Source organism: Cavia porcellus, unplaced genomic scaffold (assembly GCF_034190915.1).
Source record: "Cavia porcellus strain 051 isolate PalLab524CR breed Dunkin Hartley unplaced genomic scaffold, mCavPor4.1 scaffold_18, whole genome shotgun sequence".
In the NCBI taxonomy this organism is placed as follows: Eukaryota; Metazoa; Chordata; class Mammalia; order Rodentia; family Caviidae; genus Cavia; species Cavia porcellus.
The window spans coordinates 23,109,596-23,135,944 of NW_026947501.1; the positions used below are offsets into that span (position 1 = coordinate 23,109,596).

Below are 26,349 nucleotides of genomic sequence, written 5' to 3' on the forward strand. Positions count from 1 at the left end.
CTGGAACCCAGGTGTAAGACTATTACAGGGACTTTATAAGGTCAAGGGAGCCCAGTAGGGCAGAGTTTTCTTCAGACAGCGCTGTAGAAAAGTGGAACATTAAATCTAATTCTGCATTCAGCTGGAGTCAGTACGAGAAAAGCTATCATTTTATATAAAATTCTAGCATTCAAGGTATGCCCTGACATGAATAAAGACTGAAAGCCACAAGCCTACAAGGAAATAAAAAGAGAAGAATTAAAAGCAGTGGGGAAGAGTCAGGAATTCAATAAATTAAAGACAGAAATGAGGAAAGGAAAGTTGATGAAGGATACTTAGAAGTAGAAGTTGAAGAAGCCCTTGAAGACAATTTCTTCCTTGTAGTATGAAGTAAAATTACTTGTTGGTAAAATTGAAAGTAGAGTACGCTCACCTTTGAGCAGAGACTGTGGTAAATGATTCGTGTTTATTTAATCGCCACAATCCCATATAGTAGGGACTACGATTATCCTAGTTTAACTAGTAAAGAAACCAAAGAATATACTTTATTCATGGTAAAGGAGAAAAAAACGAGAGGAACTGGCATAATCAGATGGGAAAAATGGATGGATTCAGAGTGGAGTTAATGTTTAGTTCAGCTATGTTATGAATGTCCTTAAGATCAATGAAAGTCCAATAGAGGGATTTCTAGCAGAAGGGGAGAGATGTCAGCTCTGAGCATTAGCAAGCGTGGTGATCAGCTCAAAATCAAGGAGCCAGAGACCTCTAATGTAGTTTTGGAGTCCTTAGTGAACTAACTGGGAAAGAAAGAAGATGGGTATCTGGAGGAAATGTTGAGTGGGAACTAGGGTGGGTTCATGGGTAAGAGGGAGTTATTCTAGGTAGGGGTCACTATGGAGACAGAATGTGGGGGCACAGGTCAGAATTCAAGTGACGGGTGAAACTGTGGGAAAACAAAGCCAGTTGTGTCACATAGTGGGTGGAAGGGTCTGGCTTTAAGTCCTGCTGCAAAGGTCTAGTGCCTTGACACCCTGACTGGAAAGGTCGGAGGCATTATCCAGAGGCTCTCGGTTCAGTGTCAACTCTCACTGGCAAGAGGGCAAAAGGGCGCTCGATGCGTGGCAGGAAAGCTCAGGAGGTGCCAGCTCCCTGCAGCCTGGCCTCGTGGAGAAGGGGTCTGTTGGAGAAGGCTTCCATTGGACAGGGAGTCCAAGCAAGCACGCTGGCGCCTCCTCCGAATGGGCTGCTGTGGACAGACGCCCAGGCGGCTTCCGGTGGCCTCTGCAGCTGTGTGGGACTCACTCTTAGAAAATGAGGCATTATTTTCTTCTCTCTCTTGTCAGATACTAACTCCCACGCAGGAAAAGGAAGCACCTTTTGTCAGATGCCGTGGCCACTTCCTCTTCAGAGGGCTCCAGCCAATCTCTCACTTTGCAGAGCGGGGGCTGGCAGCAGCTGCTGGCCTCTACATTGGCCGTCTGAGTCTGTCACTGCTCAGGAGCTGGAAGGCCCCTCAGCTCCTGTCTGAGTCTGCGGGGATTTTCTGTGATGCAGATGTGGACCCCTAAACTGGACTTGCCTGTGGCCCTCCTTGCTGCCCAGGCCCCCTTGGGGCTTCCTCTCTCATCTCCTGCCCACTTTTTGCTCACTGCTTTATGTCTCTCAGTCGGTCGGCCGGTCTGTTCCTCTCCATAGCTCGGTCCAGGAGCGTGATGACCGGAGAGCAGATGGCGAACCTTCACTCTTCGTCCACCCCCAACCCTCTGGAAAGGCCCATCAAGATGGGCTGGCTGAAGAAGCAGCGATCCATCGTGAAAAACTGGCAGCAGAGGTACTTTGTGTTGAAGACACGGCAGCTCTACTATTACAAGGATGAAGAGGACTCCAAGCCACAGGTACCGGCTGGATGTTTATCTCCACTAACATGGCTCTCCTTCTTGGAGCAGGCGGGCTGTAGTTCAAGAGAACTAGGCACATTCATTTGTAAAAGGGATGCTTTCATCTTTTCACAGTTGTCTAGACTCACAAACTGAGTTGCAAAGATGACAGACAGAGAGACCTCAGCGTAAGTGCTGTGGAGTTTCCTAGGGGTGTCGCTAAGTTCAGGCTTACAAGTGGTGGGGACTCAGAGTCAGAGAGAGTGCATGTGGGTTCCAGAAAAAGGACTTGGTGCTTTTGATTTTTTTCTCAATAAATGCATGTGAAGCATTCAGTTGTTGGCTGCCCATGATGAGCTCATGCATAAATGTTCCGATGATAGAGTCTGTTCTAGGTACTTAAAATAAATCAGTGGGAAAAACAGGTGAACCATCTCTGCCATATAAAATGTAGAATATGGACGAGAGATAGAAAATAGATATAATAAAGGCAGAAAATATGTCGCTTTTTAGAAAACAGATTAGCTCTCTAAGGAAATAAGCAGAATGGTGTAGGGGAGGCCAAGACTTTGGAGAAAGTATTGGTAATTTTTAAATAGGATGGTTAGCGTGACCTCCTAAGCAGATATTTATGCAAATACTAAGGAGGAGGGGGAGTTATCTAGGTGGGTTTCTGGGAAAGAGCTTTCCAAGGAGAGGGAGCAGCTGGAGCAAAGGCCCGAGAGGGAGCGTGGTGGAGGATGGCAGGTCAGTGTGCAGCCCAGAGCTGGAGAACCAGAAGCAGAGAGGCCCAGCTCAGAGAAGTGAGAGCAGGGGCAGGGGCACAGATTGTGACGGGCACTGTAGGAAACTCTGACTTAAACATCTACAGCAACCCGGGAGGCGTTACAGAGTTTCAAGTAGAGTGGTGGCATTCTTTAGCTTAAGTTCTAAAAAAAAATAACCCTCATTACTGTGCTCTAAAATAAACAAGGAACTGGGCAGGGACACAGAGATAATTTAGGTAAGAGGTTACCACGTTTAGGACCTCAGTAGAGTTGTGAGCTAGTGGCAAATAGATTCTAGATAAACTTGAAAACAGAGCAAATAGGACTTCCTGAGAGAGTCATGAGGCTGGGAGAGTGGGCCCTGATTTAATCTTGGGCCTACGACTCTTCTCTCGGCCTCGTGGGTTCTTCGTGCCCACTGTGGGCTGCGGGAGTGAGAGAGGGTGTTGTTGGCAATAGCCCTGGAGTCCTAAGTATAAGCTGGATGTTGTGGAGAGCCAGGATGACTGAACAGCACCCAGGGACTCTGTCTGTGGGGCTTCAGAAGGATAGGACCGGCCAGAAAAAATGTATTAGGGCAGACAGACTCTAGAACCTTCTGGAAAAAAAACTCAAGAATGGTGAGGCTAAGAAATATGTGGGTCTTAGGGGTGGGTGAGCAGGCGATGGAATACAAATGGAGCAGTCGTCTGTCTGCAGAGCGCAGGTCTCTTCAGGGCAGGCTTGCAGACACCTAGCACAGCCATGCGTCCCCCTGGAGGCCCTGGGCTCACTGTCGCTGTCCCTGCAGAGACCAGAGAAGGCCTGAGAGACCCTGCCACAGGCCGGACTCTTGTTAATGCCCTGTGTGGTAACCAAACTTCCTTCCCTTTATGAACAACACAGACCTTATTAGGGCCGAGCAATTCCCAACTGAGACAGTGGTGGAGGCTGCGGGAGGATGACGTAGGAAGCTTTCCACTTGCTGAGAGCAACGCTTTGGCCATCACAAATCAAATGACAAGGCCGTCGCTGGTGTTGGTTCTCACAATGTAGAGGATGACAGGGCTTTAATGCTTCCTAGCTCCACCCCTGTCTGGCTGTATAATTTTTCTGTATCCTTTTTTCTTCTTTGATCAAATGAGACAATCCCACCTCCTCTGCGTTTGTTGCATGATTCAATGAAAGGAAGCCTGTGTAAAAAGTCAATTTATAAACACATTAATTAATGCCAGATGGTAAAATAAGTATTTGAAGGGTCTTGCTTCTTGTTCCACTTCTAGGAAGAGGAACCCCCAAGCCTTCTAACGATTAAAGTAGCCTGGGATGATTAGAGGAAGCTTTTTCTAAGATGGCAAGGATGATTTAAGAAATCTATCAATATAATACATCAGATCAGTAGTCCAAGTGAGGAAAAACCACATGAGCTCTCAAAAAGTAGTTGGAAAAAGGCAAAAAATAAAATCTTTTCAGGTACACAAAATCAACTGTTAAGAATACAATATTTCCTGAGAAAGCATAAGTGTATTTTACTGTGTGCTGGTGGGCATACTTTAATTGCAAAGGATATACATGAACACGGTAGTAAATTTGGAGAATGCAGAAATGCACAAAGTAAAATAAAAATTATTCACAATCCCCTCAGCAAGAAATAGCCACATGAATCCAGCCTTTCTTATACACATTTATAAGATCATCTATTATATATGCAAAATTAGTTTAATATTACTTAAGTAAAATAAAGCAACATGTCCTGTCCTGTCCCTTAATATTAAATATTATTCTACAATGTAATTAACAGTAGGAACAAAAACCACGTATTTCTTATCATTGGAAACATGGCTTGATATTCATGTATTATTATCACAAATCAGAATTAAGAGGCTATCCTTATAGAATTCATAGTTATTATTTCATTATAGAACAGTTTCATTATAGAGTAACTCTATAGAGTTATAGAATTCATTATTATCTCATTAAGGTAAAGAAAAAACTCTAAGTCTATTTAAAATAATGTTAACTATACTATCATTTAACATTTGTTTCCAAGACACTGAAAATACATACAAATGAAATGAAAGCTACAGAATTGAGCTACAGTTTTGAAAAAAGGCAAAGGTACTTTCCACATTGGATTTCACACCATTCGTGATTCTGAAAAGTTAGAAAATTAAAAGGAAAGAGTGAATTCATAAAAATGCCAGAAGAAGATATAGTTGCCTATGTAACTTATTTTTTAGTTTCTTCGGTATTAGTATATAGCTTCAATGCATGATAATTGATTGCATTTGTTGTAGGAAACTGTCCACACATTGGTCCTCTTTCTCTTCCTCATCTCCTGTTTCCCCTCATCCTCAGATACCCTTTGCATCTCTTAGAGATGGGAAACTGATTCTCAAAAGCACAATGAAGGCTTCACCAGGAAAAGACTAATTTCACAAATAAAAATGTATCTTAAAAATCAGCATGATAAAGTCAGTTCAAGTGGCTAACGCGAAAAAAATGTGTACTATGTATGGTAAACAAATGTCCTTAACATTTAAAGTATTTTTCAAGAGTCATCAGAAAAACTTGCTCAATAGAAAAGTGAACAATGGCACACATGTGCAGTTCAAGAAATGTAATACCCAGTAAACATATCAAAAGTTCAAGCTCAGTAATGAACAATAACACACGATGTGAACTAACGGGACCCCAGTGCCCTCTTAGCAAACTGGGGAAAGTTTTCTAGAAATTTTAGTAAAGGGGAACTAAGAAACAGAAATTGTTATGCAAAGTTCATAGAAATGAAAAACTGTATAAACTTTCTGGAAGCTATTATATTTTTAAAAAATACAGACCTTTGACCTACATTTCTAATTGTGGGATTTAGCCTATAGTTTTTCTGTTAGTTGAGCAGGTTTTCTGTCAGTGGTGTGGTGGTAAATGCTTCTAAAAACAGACTCCCTGCTGGGAAACTGATTTGAGTACAGTATTTGCCAATTTTTGTGGTACAGAAACATCTGTGTCTTGTACAGATATTCTCAACAGGACAAACTCAATGTATCAATGTGATATTACTGCATTCAGAACTGAGATACACACTAAATGGAAATTTCCACCACATCAAGGAAATAAATGTAATCAACCACACAACAGAAATAAATATAGAAAACAACAAAGAGGTGATAAATTTTAAGGACTATTTTCTTTTTTTGCTGTAAAATATCATGTCATGGGTTTACACAGCTGGAGAATGGCGGTGCTTAGTTAGCAGCCAGCTCACAGAGTTCCTGAAAATGAGACAGTCTGTCTTCATGAGCCCGTGTGAGCTGGCTGTAGCACATCATTGCCACGTCTGCAGGACATGTGGCCTTCAGCGTAACCCTCCCCAGGCTCTACACGGGGTCCAACCTTGTCAACTTGCAAAGTCAGTAAAAACACTGAAAGGCCACTTGGGTCCTTCCCTGTCTGTGACAGTTCCTCCCTCCTCAGTGTCCTTCCTCTCGCCCATCTTCCTCTCTCTGTCGATGATGTTCCGGGGTCGCATGCATAGCCGGAGGGAAGGGCCTGCACTGCTGTATCTTGGTGTGAGTGAGTTTAGCTCCAGCTGTTATTTATTCAAGCAAGTGAGACTTGTAAGGAACACCTTGTTTGTATCCTTTTTACTTCTGAATCATACAGACCAAGGCTTGAAACATGTCTTTCCTGTTAATTAATTCCGATCTTGGGTTGGCTAATTAACTTTTGTAAACCTTATTTCCTCATGTCTCCAGTGGGGGAAAATAATCATCTTCCCTCCCAGATTTTCTATGAAGATCAGATGTCCCAATACATATATATTCAGAGCAATCAGCGGACCTTGTAACTATGTATCTATCTATCTATCTATCTATCTATCCATTTATCTATCTATCTATCTATATCTATCTATCTAACTGCATATATATATATATATATATATATGTATATATATATACAGGATGAAATGATTTCGTGTACCAAATGACACAGGGAAGGCAGGACTTCTGAATTTGCCTTGCTTTGGTTCCTAGCAATATCCCTTCCTATCTAGAAGTAACATGACCTTTAATTCCGGTGCTGCAATTCATCCTAAGTAACTCATGCAAAGTAGACCAGCATCAACACAATTGGAAAGCACTGATCATTTAGGGAACCAGTGAGGGTTTCGTATGGGGAGAGTTTTTGTGTTTTGATTTTTTTGTTTTGTTTTGTTGAGACTGGGTTTCACTGTATATTTGAGGCTGATGCTGAACTCACTATGTAGCCCATGGTGATCTTGAAGTCATGATACGCCTGCCTCGGTTTCCTGAGTATTGAGGTTACAGGTGTGTACCGCCACATCTTGCTGAGATAATTTTTATGTAATAAAATTAGGGGATGCTGAGGAACTGCAGAATTCCAGTTTATAGATGGATTTTTCTTTTTTCTTTCTCTCGTTTCTTTTCCACTTAGTCTACTCTTCCTCCTTCTCTTCCCCTCTTTCTCACTTGATTTTGGACTTCTTTATTTCTAAAATCTTAAAGAACGTTTATTCTTCAGCATCGTGAATCAGTCTTTTATGGGAGATTTTAAGACTCCTCTGCCCTGAAGGCTTTCTCTGTTACCAACCTTCTTCATTCATATTTAGTTCAGAGTAAAGACACATGGGTCTCTTCAGTAGCTTCCCCATCCAGTGAGATGTAAATTATGAATGACTAACTGCAATAAACTTGATAATTTTCAAGTACCAACTCCTTGCCTACAAAGTAGAAGCAATAAACCCTCCCATGTTCCCTGATATGGAGCTGTCGTGGAGGTCTAAAGGGTACTGTGTGTTCCAGTCCACTGCAAATGACCAAGCAGCGTGCACACACATGGTGGAAGGCATGTGTTTTTCTGATAACATGTGGGGTTATACAACACCACGTGTCTTACTGAGCCCTCCCTCCAGGCTTGCATCCAGAGGTAGGGGAGAAGGCTTAGGCTGAGTCTTCCCTATCACCTCATCTGTGATGGTGAGGAGCTCTGAACCCACTCCTGGGACAAATAACTGTTCTACAACCTACTAGCTCTGATGGGCAAATGACAGAAACTTTCTGGGGCTCAGCTTTTTTCACTTACAAAATGTGCATAACGATAACGCTGCTCAAAGTATTGCTAGAAGAATTAAATGATTAACACATTCAAGGTGCTTTATAGAAAGACAGACACTTAAAGCTGGGCATAGTGATACAGGTCTGTAACCTCAGCATTCTGGGAGGCTGAGGCAGGAAGATTGCAAGTTCTAGCCCTCGGTGGGCAATGTAACAACTTAGTGAGACACCATCTCAAAGTAAGAAGAAAGGGGCTGGGTACGTAGCTCAATTCGGAGGCTGTAGATTCAGTGTCTAGAACCACAAAAAGAGTGTGTGAGAAAATGCAAGCACCTGGACAGTGCTTCTCAGTGGCTCTTGCTGCTGCTAAGTTATTCTGTCCTCTTTAATGGGTACCCGGGATGCAGTCTAAAGTGCCCCCTGGGATGTAGGATGCTCTCAACATTGTCTTCAAGGAGATCAAGAGTCTAGTTTGGCCATGAAGTTGGGTCTTGGAATGATGGGATGGGGCAAGCGCTGGTGAAGACACCCTCAGTCATCCTCCTGTCAGGACCTTGTCCTCGCTGGGTTCCTAGCTTGCTCATGAATGGCTGCCACTTAATTTAACTAATGCCTGAACATCAGCAGAAGAGTCCCATTCAAGCTGAGCGGCCAGGTTTCCATGTCCCTCTCCACCTATCCTCCTCTTCATCACATCCTTACTACTCACCTGTTCTCTAAATTTGAGTCCGTAGGTGATACAGTGCTGCTTCTCTTAAAAGCCTGCCTTCAAATTTTCCAGGGCTCCATGTATCTACCAGGAAGTACCATAAAAGAGATTGCTACAAACCCAGAAGAGGCTGGAAAGTTTGTCTTTGAAGTCATTCCAGGTAGGTGGATTCCAGATTAATTCTGAGAGGTGGGAAACAGGTGTATTGCATTCACATGTTATTTCTGGATCTTGGAAGTCAAAGTTTCAGTGAGTTTTTCAACCAACTAACCAATTGTTAGGATCAAGTGTTGGTTCAAATATAGTTAATGGACCCATCCTAGTTGATTAACTAGTACCAAGGACCTCAGTAATGTCCAGGAACTGAGCAGGTGCACATTCACTTCAAATCTAAAGGCATTTCAGGAGTGTGAGCTTGGAGCCAGGCTCTGTACCAGGACTGAGACACTGTGTGAAAAGTTTATCATCTCTGATTAATCCAAGCGAGCTCAGTCTAGATGGTGAGTGGAGCATTAAAATATATATTTAACCATGTAAAACTGTCATTTGGATGAGTTGAAAATGGTGGAAAGTCAGCAGTCATATATGGCTCAACAGAATTTAATAAAAAATGATAGTTTCCTCTTTCTATGCCCTGGGCATGTTCTGGGTACTATTTGTCATGTATGAGGTGTGATAAAAGAAATACAGCAAATGTTTAAATTAAAAATTATTACTGTAAAAGACGCATCACCACTTATTACCCTCAAATGCACCTCTCCCATCATCCTTGCATGCTTTGAAGCAGCTCTGAAAATCCTCTTTCATGTATTTAATTGCTCCGTGATGGCTATGTTGATACCCTTTCAACATACTTTCATGGTCATTGTTATTTGGGGATGAAGGCAGAAGTCTCACAGTGCCAGGCCTGGTGAACAGGGGGAGGAGGGTGCACCATAACGTGTCATTTGACACAAGTTGCTGTGAATGTTTTGAGCTGATTCAGCACATCCAGACGGCCATGAAAAGATCCTCGTGAAAGGACTTCCAGGGCTGCTGCAGATCACGTGACAAGATAATCACATCACGGACTTCGGCTCTAAAACCTGACAAATGGAAATAATGCCCCTCCCCAGTATATTTCAAAGTGGTAGTATGTTTTCTAGGGCATCTTTTATCTCTCCTCCAAGCATTTTTTTACTTCCCATTTTATGTCTGGAAACACAGCTCTCAGGATTGTGCTGAATGGCCCGGGCTGCTGTGGACTAAACCTCCTGTCACAAGAGCTGATTACTGAATGGCAAGGTGGATTTATAATTAGCTTTTCCCAAGGAGCAAAATAAAGGGAAACTCACTGATATTGAGTCAAGTTCAAGAGATCAGAACTAAGAGCAATTTCCATGTCTTTTGCTGTCTTGAGGAAAACACAGGTTTGGGCAAATATAGAAGTTCGTACAGGTGCTCTGAGGAAGCCTGATGTCCTGAGAAGGATGGCTTGAGGTTTTCAAAGGCATTTTGAGATGCAACACAATCCTATAATCAAAAAGGACCATACTATTTTTTTACCCTTCCTAAGACTTTTTTTAGCCAGCTAAAGAAAATTCTAAACTTGCAGGTTTATACTTGCAAAGATGCTCATGGAAGATGCTAAGGTTCTAGTCCCTGATCTGCTACTAACTATGTTATCTAAGACCTAAGCTTGATAATCTTCCTAATTATAACTGACTCTTTCTGAATACCTGCAACTGAGCTCAGGGCTGGTTTAGCATAGTATCTGTGATTGGTCTGCTGCCGGGCGTCTTTAGAATTCTATGGGCTGATCCTGTCACCTCTACTGCAGGCCTGAACTTCCTGCTCCTTTGGGTAGGAAATGGCTTGTGTCCACAGAAGCAACTCTTGATGAAAGTTATCTCAGTTTAAACCATTGTGTTAAATGCTTTATTGGTAGAATTAGAGCTTTTGCAAAAACTGTTATACCTAAACGTGGATACCTAGTTCCCCCGAGAATCACTGCATGATGGCTTTGTGATATTTGACTGGCAGTGCTTCATCAAACCAAGGTATCAGTTCCGATTCAGCCTCCCTTCTCTTCCTCTTCTCTGCCCCCAACTCCATCAGTATAAGGCTTTCGTATGTGCCACTTTTTCCTCCAGCCTCATGGGACCTGAGTCGCACAGCACAAGACTCCTATGTCCTCATGGCCAGCTCCCAGGCAGAGATGGAAGAATGGGTTAAATTCCTCAGGAGAGTCGCTGGCACACCATCCGGAGGTAAGGACCTTGCAGGCTTTCCTGCGCAGGTGTCTGTGGCATATCAGGAATGATTGGCGTGATCACTCCTTGAAAGATCTCAAGGAAGACCAGAGAACAGCTCTAAACCATGGCCATAGTCATGGTCATGGCCACGGTCATGGTCATGATCATGGTCAGGTCCTCTGTTGAGTGGGAACAAAAGAGGGTTCAACGAGTCTAGCTTTTCTACTGGGTTATCGAAAAAGTCAACTAAAAACTTCAGATCAACTACAAGTGGCAAGTTATCCACAGTGATCAGCAAATGCGTGTGAAACCCAGAGCCATCATTTCTCCTTTGTGGGCCAGAGCACTCTCACCTGTGAAATGCATAGGTTGGATTCCCCAGGTTCCCAGCACACTGATTGATGCCACTCTGGGGATTTGTTCAGTTGGGGGACCTGAGGGACCTGAGAGGCTGACAGTAAGATCTGTAACTTAGGCTGATCTGCACAGGAAAAAAAAAGCTGCTGTCCTGAAGTTGGACGGTTGGACTAGGAAAGTGTTACATTGTGCAGGGAATTCTGCTTGAACACATTTCTGGGTTGCATGACTGAAGCGTGTGAGTTCTCTAGGAACATTAGTGATATTTCCATGGCAGAGAAGCATCCTGACTGCACACAAATCCTCAAAACACAATAACAATGAACTAACGCAGAACAACTTTGAAATGCATAAACATATTTTATGCTTTCCTCGTTTTCCATAAACATAAAAGACTGCGGTGCACGCATGCACAAGACCCCGCTTTCCTTCAGCTTTTTAGGAGCACACCTCCTTGTGTCAGTTTCAGGGTAACAGTCTAAACACATAATCACTTACCGACTTTGTTGTCTCTTATTTTAGAAACCGTTTATGGCTGCTTTTGTGGATTAAATACCGAGTTGATTTGATTTCCCAACAATTTCTTTCAAACATTATAAGTATACACAAGGCTTTGATAGAAAAATATAAAAAGCTTTAAACTATGAGAAACATTTTTATGGTTATTTTCCCAGCCAGTGTTCATACGCTTATACATTTTCTGGGATCATAAACATAGACTATATGCCACTTAATGCCTTTTTATTTTATAACTTCAGAATTTCTCCACGTTGCTATAGAACCATAATTGATGTCACCCAGGGATGTAACATAATTGATGTAAAGCCACAAAGAAGGCTTTACGGGGTGGATCCAGGAGCTACTCAAAGAAACTACAGGGAAGCAGTGCCAGGAGGCCTCACAAGGAACAGGGCCAGGGCACTGATCGTCGACACTGAGTTTACCCAGCCAGTGTCTCTGGGACCACGCCTTTTCTCATTCTATTTCTTTTCCTCTATCCTGGCTGCTTTTGTCCAGCCAGCAGCCCCCTCAGTATCCCCGTCCCGAATGCTGCTGTGCGAGCCCCAGCCTGCCTATGCCTTCCCCCAGCCACCAGCTCAGTCCCTGCAGCCCCATTATAACCTCTGAGGAAGCAATTCTCCCCGGCTCAGTTTAAGTCAGGAGTCCAGCAGCAGACCAGGACACGGAGCAGCAGGCAGCTGCGGCCTGTGACCCACCGCGGAAAGTTTTGAGAAAAGAAATGATTTGACTGGGCCCTCCACACTCAGGAGTGCTTGCCAGGCCACCCCTAAAACCTGTGTCTGTGCTACAGCTTGTGTCTAAATGTCCCCCAAAGCCTCATGTGGTCATAGATGGGGCTTCTTGTTTGTTTTTAGAGGTGGCTGGATCTAGAGCATGGGGTTAAGGGTGTGTGATTACTAACTCAGTCTGCTGATTGGCTTGGCATAGTTCTGGGTGTGGATGATGGGAGGGTCCCCCCGGTGTGAGTGCGTGTGGAATACAAGGGACAGAAACGGGGCTGCTGTTGCTGGCCGCTGGCTTCCTCTCCACTTCCCTGCTGTCCTGCCTTGTCGCCTTCTGCCTGCCATGGACTGTTTCTCCGCTGCAATCCCTTCTGCTGTGCTTTGGAGCCAGCTGACCGTGAAATTAACTCTACAAACTGAGCTAAATGAACTTTTCCTCCTCTAACTTTGGGTGTCGGGTGTTTTGTCTCAGCAAGGAGAAAAGTAACTAAGACAGTTCCATTACAAGCAGACAAATACAGTTTTAGTAACCATTTCCCAAACCCTAACTACACTCCTCACTTAAAAAAAAAATACTGCTATTGTGGCTTTATGTGTTAAAGCTTGACTGTATGTTATTACAGCCTGGATAAAGTTGGCTGTGACCTTCTCTATCATCCCGGATTATGAGATTGTGGCTCTGTTACTTCCCCGTGATGGGCATTAGACTGGTAGTCTGCATGACAGGAGTAGCAGATGTCACCTATTATGCACCTGTTCTGAGTCAAAATGTTTCCGTGTGCTTTCAGTAGGAGCTGGGCCTTCTGCAATGCTCGGCTGAGTCTGCCGCGGTGAACTGCTTTACCCTGTCCCGCTGCGCAGGGGATTTCTCTCGCACGCTGCCCCAAGGCCACCACCCCAGAAGTAAATCAAGCATAAGTCCTGTAGGTGGTGGAAAGTCCGTGACAGGGAAATTAGAACATGGTGCTACTTACTTATGCAAAGAGCAGCCTTGGCTCTGATGTGGCCTCTTGAGTGTTTTTAAAGTTACTCTTTGAACCAGCGTCACAGGTCCCAGAATCAGAAGACATTTTAACACAGCAGTGTGCCATCGATGGTCACTGGGCAAATCAGATATTTGTTCTTCCTGTTTGTAAGTCAGGGAGCTTCTGTCTTAAAAGACCAGAGGACCCATCTAAGGGGACTAGAGACATTTCTGCGTCACAGCGCCTGTAAAGCACCCCTAGATCAGTAGGGAATGCCCCCGGATACTATAAAGTCACAGAGATCCTGCAGCTGTGTCTTTTTGGCCTTCCGTGCAATTTCCTATCACACTTCTACTTTGAATCTGCCAAATTCTCACTAACTTCACAACTACAACCGCAGTTGAGAAGAAATCCTTTCTTGTTCAAATCATAGCCATGGCCCCCAAGCTCCCCCCCCCAACATTTTCACCTCTGCTTACAGTTTTTCAGTCAATCAAGATGAGTCTGTTAAGCCGTCACCCAGAACAATCTTCAATACCTGATAGCTTTCTGTCTTAGTGTAAAAATCAAAAGCCTTCTATGGACTTATACGAGGCAGTCTAACCCATTTACCTATCTATCCTTGTTTTCTAGAACCTCTTTCTAATGCTAGTTTCACCAGCCCCTTCAAAACTCAAAGGCCTGCTCCTGCCTCAGGGCCTTTGCACTTTCTTCTGTCCCAGAATCCTCTTGTTCTTTATCATGTGGCTCAAAAATCATCTCAGTAAGATTATCACCTTCTCCTGATTGGTTATTGAACACTTAACATGTACACTTCTGTAACATACTAAAAATTTTACTCCCGATTTTGGTCATAATCTCCCTTGACTGTGATGAAAACTTCAATCTACTTGTCAGAAATTGACTGTTCTCTGGTTTTCCCTCACATTGCATCCCAGATTCTAAACAGTGCCTGACATAGTAGATGCTCAGTAAATGTGTGTGAGGTGACAGGGTGAAGGACAGGCACCTCATCCCACAGCAGTGTCCCGTCCCACTCCTCCAGCTTCTCCTCTCCGCTGCACGCTCGTCTGAGAAGTGGCTCAGTACAAGAGCTGCTCTCTCCAGAATTATCTGCCTCCACGCTTGTCAACGGTGACAAAGCTCTTTAAGGCTCTAAGATTTCCTTAGAGAATCTAGAAAAGCTCTGGGAATTTCCCCAGTGTCATTCACAATTTTGCTTTTAGCAGCAGGATATTTTCAGACGCCTGTAGCCCATCAGTGCAGCCCAGGCTGTGACAGTGCTGCAGAGTTAAGGCCTCCTCCTGCCCCGATGGCCCATCCACTCCTTTCTGCCTCGATTTCGATTTTGAGAGACGCCGCTGGTCTCCAGGGTGCTGCTTCCTGCCTGCTCAGCTCCCTCAGCTCCCGCCTGGCCTGCAGCTCTGCACACTTCGGAGCGCAACTCCTGGGCACTGAGCTCTCGCAGCCTGCTAGGGCCTGGCTGGAAATTTAGACCCACTCTGCCTGAGGAGTCCCGGTGCAATTCTAGATTTTCCTGATTCAGGCAGGAGGAAGGCAGCAGAGGCCACCAGGGCTGGGCTCCTGATGACTCCTTCCCAGCTCACTGCCGCACCTCTTCTCCGGATGACACTCCCTCTTAGTAAGACCGCCAGGCCCTCGAGTCCACATGGGAGCCCGGTTTCTGTCTCCCCGGGAGCAGCAGGTCCAGGTTGCACGCTGTGACTCAGCCCAGCCGTTTGTCGCCCCTTCCCGAGCCTCGGCATCTGATTGTTGGCTCAGAGCACTGCTGGGAACAATAGCAGTGCATTAAGCTGTTCATGTTTTCTTCTGTCTCGTCCAGTTAGAAGGCCCGGGGCGGGTCTGTGTTTCCAATGCCTTCGTGCATTTGCCATCAGAAGGAAACTAGCGTGTAAATACTGCGCTGCCGTAAACCTGGAGTGCCTTGGCTTCCTCTAATTCTTTTAAGTTCTCCGCATCCTTCAGACTGTGATTTACAATCACAGCAAAGGTTAGCCTGTAGAGGCTGCCATGTCGGTGATTCATTGTTGTCTTTATGATCAGGCCCTTTCTCTCTAACTAGATTGAATAGTGAATGCTCAATGATATATATGTATATATAATTTTTTGTAGTGTTGGGGTTGAACTCAGGGTCTTTGTACTCAGCTACACCCTCAGCCCACTTTTAAATTTTGAGTCAGGACCTCCCTAATTTGCTAAGTTGTCCATACGGGGCTCAAACTTAAGATTCTCCTGCTTCGGCCTCTCAGAGTGCTGCGATTACAAATGCGCACCTTCTTGCCCGGCTAACAGGGCTGCATTTTAACTTACTTTATTCATTTCTTCATCTCCTTGTCCCTCAACTCTTATGACAAGACAGATTCTTGTCTGTCCACTAGATTGATAGTAATTACCTGAGTATATCACATGTGCCATGTCAGCACTGCGGGTACAACAGTGAGAAAGAGAGCCAGGAGGAGACAAAAACAAAGGCAGAGCTCCTTCTCTTAATGAGCTCACAAGACATTAGTGTTTGAAAAGCCAAGAAATACCATGTTACCACTTTGACAAGTGACAGGAAGGAAAATCACATGGTGCCATGTAGGGAAAAAACCAAATCTTTGTCAAGGAAAGATTTGCTGACTTAATGACAATTAAGCTTAACTCTGAAGGGTCAGTGTAGGTTTGTCAGACAGAAAAGGGGGGAAAGGAATGGTGTCCGAAGCAGAGGGCACAGCAAGTGCAAAGGTCCTGTGGCAGAAAAGAGAACAGGCTGTGGTGGTAGGAGAAAGTGGTAACAGTAGAGATTTACAGAGGATGCTCATCTTCATCCTCAGGTAGTGGCTGGAGGTGCTCAAGCAAGATGCCTACAAAATTAGCTTATATAGGATCATTCTAGTTACCCCGTAGTGAATGGTTTGGACTGGAGGCAGATCAGACTGAAGACTAAGTGTGAAGCTCAAACTGTCATCCAGGCAAGCGGGCACACAGATGGTGGCTTAAACACAGGTGGTGGCAGTGGACGTGAAGACAGAGGAGCAGGTTTGCACAGCCGTGCACAGGCAGCATTGCCAGGACGTGGGAGTGAATCCACACCGCGGAGAAGGTGATTCTCAGATGCAGTCTCCAATCCGGTCCTGCAGCCAGACCCTGCCCCGGCTGCCTCCTGCTAACCGTCCCTCTGCAGTGCCAAGGGAGCAGTCCCAGTCCCTGGGTGCCTGGGCGCTGGTTGCGGTCCTGGGCTCAGTCTTCCAGGGGGAGGCGGAGGAGGAGGACCCTGTCTGCCCAGCAGCCCGCCCCCAGCACCATTATCCATGCGGGCCTGGCCCAGCCCAGCGCAGCTCTGAAAGCATTTCCCGGGAAAGGTGGGCCGGCTTCATAAACGCTAAGTGAAATTCTGTGTTCCTGCCAGACACGTTGATGTATGGGGCAGGGCTGCCAGGCTTGCGTGCACGGATCCTTGATTCCTTTATTTATTTTAACCCACCGAGAGAGCCCCTGAATGGCATTTGACAATTAGCTGCCCGGTAAAAGGAGCCAGTATTTTTCTGGTGGCCTTGACAGCTTTATGTTCACCCTGTAAAAGCTGTGCGTGGGTGCGTGGGAGGCCAGGAGCGCCGAGCAGGTGCGGACAGATCCCGGTGCAGTCGGCATGTGCTGACCCGGAGGCCAGGACGGCTCTCGCAGGCGGCCCTTGGGGCGCTGCCATGCCTCGGGTCCCCAGGACGCCGCGCTGGGGCCTGGGCTGTGCCCTTCCTGCCCTGGCGCTGCTCTTCTGCTGGGATTTCAGGAAGAAAACTCCCAAGCTCCGGAAGAAAGGTATTTCTTCCCCGCCTCGTCTCGGGGTTCAGCTCTGCCTCTTTGCAGAAGACTCTCTTCTGGGGTGCCCTGCATGCATGCGCCTGGCCGGGTGGGGGGCGGCCTGGAACTGGGCCCCTGGGAGCCAGGGCGGTGCCAGGGGGCTCGCTCTTCAACTCGAGGGTATTTGAGTGACCACAGAGGGAAAACAGGACCGAGTTGGGGGTGACAGGTATCTGTCCACTTTTGCTTCCCCAAAGCAAGGCAGTGTCCTGGGGTTTCTAGCCCATCTAAGCAGGGTCTCTGAGGCTGGGTGGGGAGAAAGGGGTGTGAAGGGCTGCTCCTCTTTTGTGTTTGCTTAGAATGTCTGTCTAAAGTTTTGGGTCTGGGCGCTAGGGAGGAGCAAGGTATGCGCGACCTGAGATGGGGCAGATGCACTGGCTGCTACTGTAGTGAACTGCACAGAAAGTGCCAGCAGTCTCAACCAGAGTCTCTCCCCTTGAAATTTGATGGTGTCTGAACTTTTATTCCACTGACTTTGCACAAAAGGCACTAAAATACTGAATACAGAATCACAGGGCAATATGCCTTCCAGCAAATTCTGTATGGGAGCCTCAGTTTTATGACCTGTAAAATGGAACATCTACTTCATAGGGCTTTTGTGATGACTGAACAAGACAGCATTCTTGAAAGCACCTAAGGTAGTTCCCAGCATAAAAGTAACTTGATTAAATTGGCCAGTTATTACGTTGCACTTTCAAGTTATAATAATTATATAATATATCATAATTATAACTGATTAATTACACAGTATAACTGTTAAGATGCAAGTGCCTCTGCTTTTGGCGGCTGATTCAAAGAGATGGTGAGTTCAGAGTGAGTGTGCTGCTGCCAGAGGGCAGAAACCGCCATGCAGGAGTGGACACACCCTGGGCAGCCCCGCAGAGGAGCCTGGCTTCTGTCCCCTGCTGTCCCTTTGGTGGAGAATGCTGTTTAAAACTCTCCCGCCCCGCTGGCCTCTGCCACGGCCTCTTCCTGTGGGTTTCCTGTGGTCATCTATTTCCCCCCACCTCAGGCGTGTGTCTGTGGAGAACCAAAGGTAGAGACCAGGATCCAGAGATCAGAGATGAATGCACTTCGGATTGGGTGTCTGGAGCTCCAGGGATGTCTGCACTTGTAGATCTGCGAGGAAAAATAACCAAACGTGACTCAGACGAGCCACAGAGAACAAGGGTGCTCTTCCGGTCATGTAACGGGGGTCACTGTCGGTCCTCCAGAGCTTGGGGCGATGAGTTCTTGTGCGAGGGACCAGCTCTCCCAGAATTCCAGGTTTCATCATGGAGTATGAAGAAGTGTGTGAAGATGGGGAGACAAGTCTGGGACATTTGCATTTAGAGGAGGGAGAGAAAAAAGGAGCATTATTTAAGGGGATTGAGTGGAGGCAGCCAGGGGACAGATGAGGAACTGAGAGGGCAGTGTACCAAACACCACGGCAGCCGGTGTCTCCAGAGCAGGCCGGCACTTTCTGGGCCACATGATGCTGACCGCACAGCTGGGGTGAACAAGAACTTAAGCCCCGATTTAAAAATGTAAAGGCCATTGCCTCCTTGACGGCCCGGGCTGGAAAAAGTGCTGAGCGGAGCACAGAGGTGGAGTTCAGGAAGCCTGGGAGCCAACCGTAGGTAGCAGTGGCTCCTGGAGGACCGGGCCATCATGTGCCATCTCTGTGCCAGCAGACAAAAATAGATGGGAAGCCAGACAGGCTGTCTGCCTTCGAGGAGCCCACAGTCCAGCGGAAGAGAGAGATGTTTAATAAGTCACCGTGAAACTCCACGAGAGGTGATAGATGGGGAGCACATAGAGAGCCCCACGCGCCAAAGGAGGGAGTGACCAGTTCCCTCTAAGACGACAGCTAAGCTCGGAAAGGTGGGTTCCGGCGGGGCGTCGAGCCTCATGCAGGTTTTTAAGAGTAAAAACCGCTTTTCATCCTTTTCATCTTAATGCTCAGCTACCAAAGAGCTTAGCTCACAGCAGAGGCACAGGTCACAGTTACACAGTGATTTTGTGATTTCTGGTAGAACTTTGTGAGAGACTGAGTTACATGAAACAAACGTGCATGCACACATGTGCACACACACACACACACACACACTCTGCAGTAATCCAAGCAGCAGCAGCAGGAAAGAGAGACACTTAAAGTTTACTTAGAATCCGCTGATACACGTGGACTGAGAGTATTACAGGCTGTTCTAAAGCTCGCAGTTGTGCTCACTGGGTGGCCGGGTGCCGCCCACACCTTCCGTCACTGTCACTGTCCTCCCCGTGCCGGGGGGAGTGCACCCCCTGCATGCCGTGGACAATCGGGCAGGGCTACAGGAGAAGCAAGTGTTCAGCGCTGGGGGGAGGGAGGCTGAAGCAGACAGCAGAAGCCACGTCCCCCTGGACTTGCAGGAGAGAGAGACAGACAGACAGATACAGGTAGATGGGTATTCCTGGACCAGACACACAGATGTGTAAGTTTTCAGTTTACGATTGATATTCATACTTCCCCAAGGGAAGTGTCCTCCATGAGAATAAAGGAAAACTGAGCTGGGATCCCAAGTAATGGCTCGATAAAGAAGTAGGCAGTAAAAAGACAGAGTGCAGTAAAGGAGACCCGACAGAGCCGTCAAGGGGATGGGAAAGAGATGGGCAGTGTCACAGCACTCAGAGAAAGGTTGTTAGAGAGAGAGAGAGAGCCAACGTCATCAGACCCAGAGAAGGCCAGTAAGGGGGGAATCACTGAGGCTGGATGCAGCCATTAGAAGGCACCAGAAATCTTAGAAGGTCATTGATGGAGAGATGCGGGTCCATGAAACCAGATTGTACTGCTGAGCTGAGAGGCAAATCTGAAGTCAGGCGAGGCGGGCAGGGAGACCAGTCCTCTGGAAGGAAACGTGTTTGTTGATGAGTAATTGGTGCAGGGAAGCAAAGCCTGAAAGCTGGGATGGCAATTGCTCGTTCCTAAATTGGCAGAGGCCTAGGCCCCCGTGGGCTCTATCGATGGAAAGAAAAAATTATTGTGCTAAGAGAGAGCGCACCCTGAAACCCGGAAGGGGTGGCGCTGACACTTTAAGAACTCAACACCTAGAGGAGAGGCAGAGCCTCTGCCCTCCCTGAGACAGGCAGGGACCCAGTCAGAGGAGGAAGGACAGAGAGGGGGAGCTGGCGTGAGCGAGTCCTTGGGAGGCAAGAGGAGGCAAGCCAAGGTCCCCGCTGAGACAGACAGGGCTGGGGAGCCCGGGGGTGTGAGGATTCGAAAGCAAGGTCTTACAAAGATTGGAACGACAAATGTCCATTGGTGACAGCGCCTTGATCCCTCATAGCTCTCAGTGGCCTGGCGTAGGAGACCAGCGACGTGTTGGGAAGGGATGTAGCAAAATGAACGTATTCATGACCGTGACGCGGGAGTGACTGCGGCCAAACACAGGACAGGGCTGAGGGACAGGAGTGAGAAGAACCCCGTTTCTCTGTGCTCACCTTACTTGGCATTTGGGCTCTGTTTCCCCAAAGCCAGTGGGCCCCTGGAGCTCAAGCTGCAGCCACTCCCAACGCTGACTGTCCGTTTCTCTGAGGGCCTCCTCAAAACAATTTCTCAGATGTCACATAGGTTTTTTTGTTTGCTTGTTTACTTCAGTTGTTTGTTTGTTTGTTTTTCCATACTGGTAATTAAAACCACCACCTTCATCCTACGCCATATCTGCTATCATTATTAATTTCTTTTCTCTTTTTTTTTTTTTTTTTTTGTCTTTTTGAGACAGGGTCTCACTCTGTAGTTCAGGCTGACCTTGAGCTCACTTTGTAGCTCAGGCTGGTTTTGAACTCTCAACAATTCTCCTGCCTCAGCCTCCCAAGTGCTGGGTTACAGGTGGGCACCACCATGCCTGGCTTTAATTTCTTATTTGAAGACAGAGTCTTACTAAATTGCTAAATTTCCCAGACTGGGCTCAAACTTGGGATCTTCCTTGGCCTTCTAGAGTTCTGAGATTAGAGCTGTGTGCCACCACACCTCGCTTATAAATCAATCATTTGGTGGAAATATGCATCCAGTTCCTCTCACAGGCAAATAGTAACCTAACCCTATTTAGTTACTGGCAGTCCCTAATTGTTTCTCACCACTTAATGTGTGGTCCTTTCCCTTCCATACCGGGTGATAAGCAAAGCCAAAGACCCAGGTCTTCCATGTCTCCTGTACGTGTAGATCCTTCTATGATCCTGGAACAAAGCAGAGCATATCGTAGGATCCTTGGCAACTGCTAGTGTGAACTGGAGCCATTTTCTGAGGAGACACTCACTAGTGTTTCAAGTAGAGAAATACTAAAATCATCATCAGCCATGGAAAATACTTGCCTAAGACAAAAGAATTTATTAACTCATTCAGCAAAATGTCTGTCTTGTGCCACTAAACACTTGGGATGAAAAGACAGCCCCAGCCACTGATGCTCCTGGCCTCAGGGGAACTGAGGCCCTGCTGAACACACTGGTGCCTACACTACAGGAAAACAGTGTGGCAAGGGGTGGGGATGTGCAAGATGGGCTAGGGGTGCACAGGGCAGGAAGCAGTGTCTCCATGTGGGACTCGGGGTAGCCCTGGCACAGAGAAGGGTACGTGAGAGAGGTCAGGGAAGACACATAGGATTCCAGCAACCAGGAAGGGGGTGGACAGACTGTGCAGGGAGAAGAGACTGCCCAAGGACACAGAGGCAAGGGATAGTGTTCAAAACCAGAGCTTAGTGCTCAAGGAGACCAGTGCTTAGAAGGTAAGTGGTGGGAGGGTTTTTTTAAATGGTAGGAAGGAGAGACAGTCTCCAGATAGGCTGGAGAGAAGGCTGGGAGGACCAAAGGATTCAAGAGCCTGGCACTGCTGGAACAGGTGAAGTCCCTAATAATCAGGGCCTGGAGAAAAGGTGCCAGCCAGAGAGAGCACGTAATGGGGAGAACCAAGGGACTCTGCAGACTGATGTCTTAGGAATCCTAGTGCTGGTAGTGGCAGCACCCCAGTTATGACAGACAGAGGATGAGGCAGGACAGAAGGGCAGCCAGGACCTGCCTTCTGAACCCCAGCACAACGCAGAGCCTGGAGGCATCGTGGGATAATGAGGCGATGATTGATTGTCCTTGGTTGGAAACTAATCTTGCTCCTTGCAGGGGTGGGGAAATCATGGAGCTAAGTGCTGACAGGGCCAGAGTGGAGCTGACCCAAGCTTGCTTTGTTGGAGGCTGTGCAATTTGGAAAAATATTTTTGGAAAGCAATTTGCATACCATCAGGTCACAGAAATGTTCAAACCATTTGACCTTGTAATTCCACACGTGGGAATTTGCCCCAGGGAAATAGTTCAAAAGGATGAGATGTTTGTGTTTACCCATCCAAATGTTAATATATTAAGCAATTAATTAGACATTATGCATTTGTCCTACATACATTCCAGGAACTTTGTGAGTACGTGTCTAGCGTGGCCATGTTTACAATAGTCAGACATAGTAAATAACCTGAATTATTTTAAGCCCCACAATGGCTTAATACAGTCTTGAGACAATCATGCAATAGGCTGTTATGCTTTAATTCTCTGGACACACTCAGAGCTCAGAACAGCCTGCTTGCTGCTGTGGGTTAGCACATGTTCTTATGAGTGTACCGTCTGGGCTTGAATTCTGACTGCGCCTGGCCCTGCGCTGCCTGATGTGACAAGTTCTCTGGCACCTGTACAACTCAGAATCTTTCACCGTGATGCGGGCATGGCGGTGCCACCAACCCACGGGCTTGCTGTCCAGATGAAATGACAGCAGGTGTGCAAAGAATGTGACAGGGCTCCTAGCACACAAGGACTCAGCAGAAGTCAACTGTTATTTTAAATATTGTATATTACAAGATGGACAACAACAAAATGATTGACAGGGAGTGCCTTAAATTTATAGCCCCACATTTGTAGCCCAGGAAACAGGGTGAGTGATTAGTGTTTCATGTTCTGTTTGTATCATTGTGCTAAAATGTTTAGCATCATAAGTGAAACTGAAAAACCAAGAAATAGGTAAAGCACATTACTCCACCGGTTAATTCAAGGAGAGGCAGACTGATGAGCCCCTGTATTATCTCTTCCCAGCCGTGTTTGGCCAGCGCTTAGATGAGACTGTGGCCTATGAACAGAAGTTCGGCCCCCACTTGGTACCCATCCTGGTGGAGAAGTGTGCGGAGTTCATCCTGGAGCATGGCATGAATGAAGAGGGCATCTTCCGCCTGCCAGGGCAGGACAACCTTGTGAAGCAGCTGAGAGATGCCTTTGATGCGGGGGAAAGGCCCTCTTTTGACAGGTATGCTGTTCTCACCACAGAGTCCTGGCCTGCCTTTGCCTCCACCTGGCTCACTGGAGAGGACCGCTCTGTTCCTGTCGAGCCAGTGGGATTGGCACAATTTGAGACCCGGAGCTCAGTTAGGAGAGTAGGCTGATGTGTATGAGAAAGACGATGTGAGCCAAAAGCAAAGTGTTACTGGGCTTTGGTGCTGCTTAGGATGTAGCAGAAGGATACGTGCAGAGTGGGGAGAAAGCTGGAACCCAGCTCCAGGACTACCTTCTGTGCAGGGGAGAGACTAGGAAGAGCTGAGCTAGCTGCACAAACGCATGGCGTGAGGCAGACTGGCCATGTCTGTGTCCAGGGCGCTGGTGGTCCTTCCCAGATCCCCAGAAGTGCGCAGGAACAGGATTCCTTATGTGTTTCCAAGGCCACAGCACTGCACGATCCTGAGCTTTTCAGAGAGAGTACGTTGTGTGACAGGAGCCTGGTGCTCTGTCAGGTCTCCTGTGCGGAGATTGCTCTTCCCTGTTCGGGACATATCAGATACAGTGATATTTCTTCCTGTCATCTCTCTCCTCTGACCCCCTCCAGCCAGCTAGCAGGCTTCCCTGCCACGCTCCCGCCCCAACACTGCACATCCCAGGTCTATTGTGCAGAGTTCACCCAAGTTACCTCCACATACTTGTCCTGCTGGTATAAGGTTGATCATTCTTTCTAAACCATTAGCCCATAAACTAAGACTTACTAAGAGGCTCCTGAACTCTATGTGGTTTTCCCTAGAGCTTATTTAGGACAGAAGGATGGGGCTGATCCTGGGAAGGTTGTGAAGACTCGGGGATCAGGCTCATGTGGACAGTCTCATTGCTTCTCTTCATTCCACACCCTGGCCTCCAATCTGCCTGTCCACCCTCCGAAGCGTCTCTGAGGTCCATCTGTTTCTGTCCAACCTCACAGCCTCAATCTGTGATTGAACCAGCATACATCTATCTTTCCTGTCTTTAACATGGAAAAGCTTAATTTACCAAGGGGCTGTTGTATATTAACATGTGGGGCAGTGGTGGCGAACCTATGGCACACGTGCCACAGTGGACTGTGAGTATCACTGAAAGCTCTAAAAGGCTCACCATCACTGCACTGGGATCTGCTTGGGAAGCAATAGGTGCAGTAGTTATTGGAACCACCGCGGGTGTGGGCATCAAGTTTGGAGACCATTCAGCACAATAAATTGGATTTCATGTGCAGCCACCCATTCCACGGGTCCACCACCTTTACATTCAATTTTCTTTTCAAGTTTTTAAGGAACTTTGAGTTGATCAAAAAGATACAGGTGGATTGTTTCTAGAACAATCCAAATGGTAAGCCAAAAGGTAAGAGGTGGTTGCTGATATTTGCCTTTGGCATTAGCATGAACTCCATCAAGTCAACATGGGTGGTAGATTCTCCAAAGATTCTTGGGGGAAAGCTGCCACTCTTCATCATGACAGTTCTGCTCTTAGAACTGAGAGGAAAGTTAACACAGCCACAAGGAGGAAGGATCACCTGGGCTCTTCAGGTCTTCCCTGGCTACCTTGTGTGTCCTGTGACAAAAAAGCAAGTCAAACTTGGGAAGGAGTGATTGGTTCTTTTTTTTACTATTGTCATTTAACTACATTCCAACATACCTAAGAGCATGTCCTAGATTAAGAGAATTTCTTTTCCAGCTATAGATTCAGGGTGTAGAATACCTTGGTCCATGCGCATGGCTGTGGAGTCAGCAGAATTCATCTCAAGCCCATCTTTCCATTTCGTTGCCCTCTGGGATGTGCCATGAATGCCTAATATCACATTGAACTGCAAGAGTTTTAAGATCACTTTTATACACATTTTCAGATTAGACCCCTGTCTTAGTTACTTTTTACTCATTACTGAGACAAAATACCTGAAGCCCAAAGTTGAGAAGGGAAAGGTTTATTTCTTACAGTTTTTGGAGGTTTCAGTCCATACTCAGTTGGCTCCAAGGCAGATGGACATGGCTGGGCCGCAGTTCATGGCAGCTGCAAACAGCAAGGCAGAAACCAGCAAAAGAGCAAGACACACCTACTTCCTGCCATTACATCACATCCTGGCTCCACCCCTAGGCCAGTGTAGCACTCACACCCCCAATCTAAGCCCTAGACAATGAACCAATCACAAATCATAATGCAAATGCATAAGGCTTGGGGCCACCAACAAAAACTATGACATTCCACCCCTGGCTCCCAGGACTCATGTACATTCTTTATACAAAAGACATTTAGTCCATCTCCAAGAGTTGCCAAAGTCCTAACAGTTTCAACATTGCTGAAAAGTCCAAGTCCCCTCTCCTCCAAGGTCTATGGCAAACTTACCTGTAACCCCCTGTACAAATGAAACAAGGTTAAACATTTCTGAAATGCAGAGGCACAAGATAAACATTACCATTCCAAAAGTTACAAGCAGGGGAATATAAAGCATTGGAAACAAAGCAAGTCCAACATCCAGCAGGGTGAACATTGAGCCCTAGAGTTCCATGCTCAACGTTTGAAGCAATCTGGTTGCAAGCTCCAAAAGGCTTGATTGATTCTACCCCCAGGGCACTTCCAGGGATATCAGCTCCTGCAGCTTTTCTCTTAAATCCTCTCTGCTCGCTTTTTGCAGCTTTCCTTGGATCATCCATGTTCCTGGCCTTTCCAAACTTCTGGGGTCTCCACTGCACCTTCGGTTTCATCTTTACATCTTTACAAATTGTCCTCTCAGGGGCACACTACTTGGCCTCCCAGACCTTTTGCAATCGAGGTGGAAGCCATCTTACCCTCAGAATTTGTGTATTTTCCTTGCACCTAAAATCAGCACCATACAGATGCTGCCATGGTTTGCTGCCATCTGGAGCAGTAGCCAGGCTTTTTTCTCTCTTGGCTGTAGGCATCACTTGCCTGGATCGTTGGGCTCTGTGAACCTGATGTGAACAAAAGCTTCTCTATGTTGCAGCCATTCTGGAAACTCATGTGGCCTCTGTCCCATTCTGGTGCATGGTGCT

At 46.6% G+C, this 26,349-nt stretch overlaps 1 protein-coding gene across 1 annotated transcript in view; it reads left to right on the plus strand.

The window, feature by feature from the left end:
- The window catches only part of Arhgap25 (Rho GTPase activating protein 25), an 85,284-nt gene that overhangs the window by 36,099 nt on the left and 22,836 nt on the right, over nucleotides 1-26,349 (plus strand). The window contains exons 2-5 of the mRNA XM_063229542.1: nucleotides 1,675-1,874; nucleotides 8,459-8,546; nucleotides 10,519-10,635; nucleotides 23,126-23,333. Of these exons, the coding sequence (XP_063085612.1) occupies nucleotides 1,675-1,874; nucleotides 8,459-8,546; nucleotides 10,519-10,635; nucleotides 23,126-23,333 (613 nt within the window). The remainder of the gene's footprint in view (nucleotides 1-1,674; nucleotides 1,875-8,458; nucleotides 8,547-10,518; nucleotides 10,636-23,125; nucleotides 23,334-26,349) is intronic.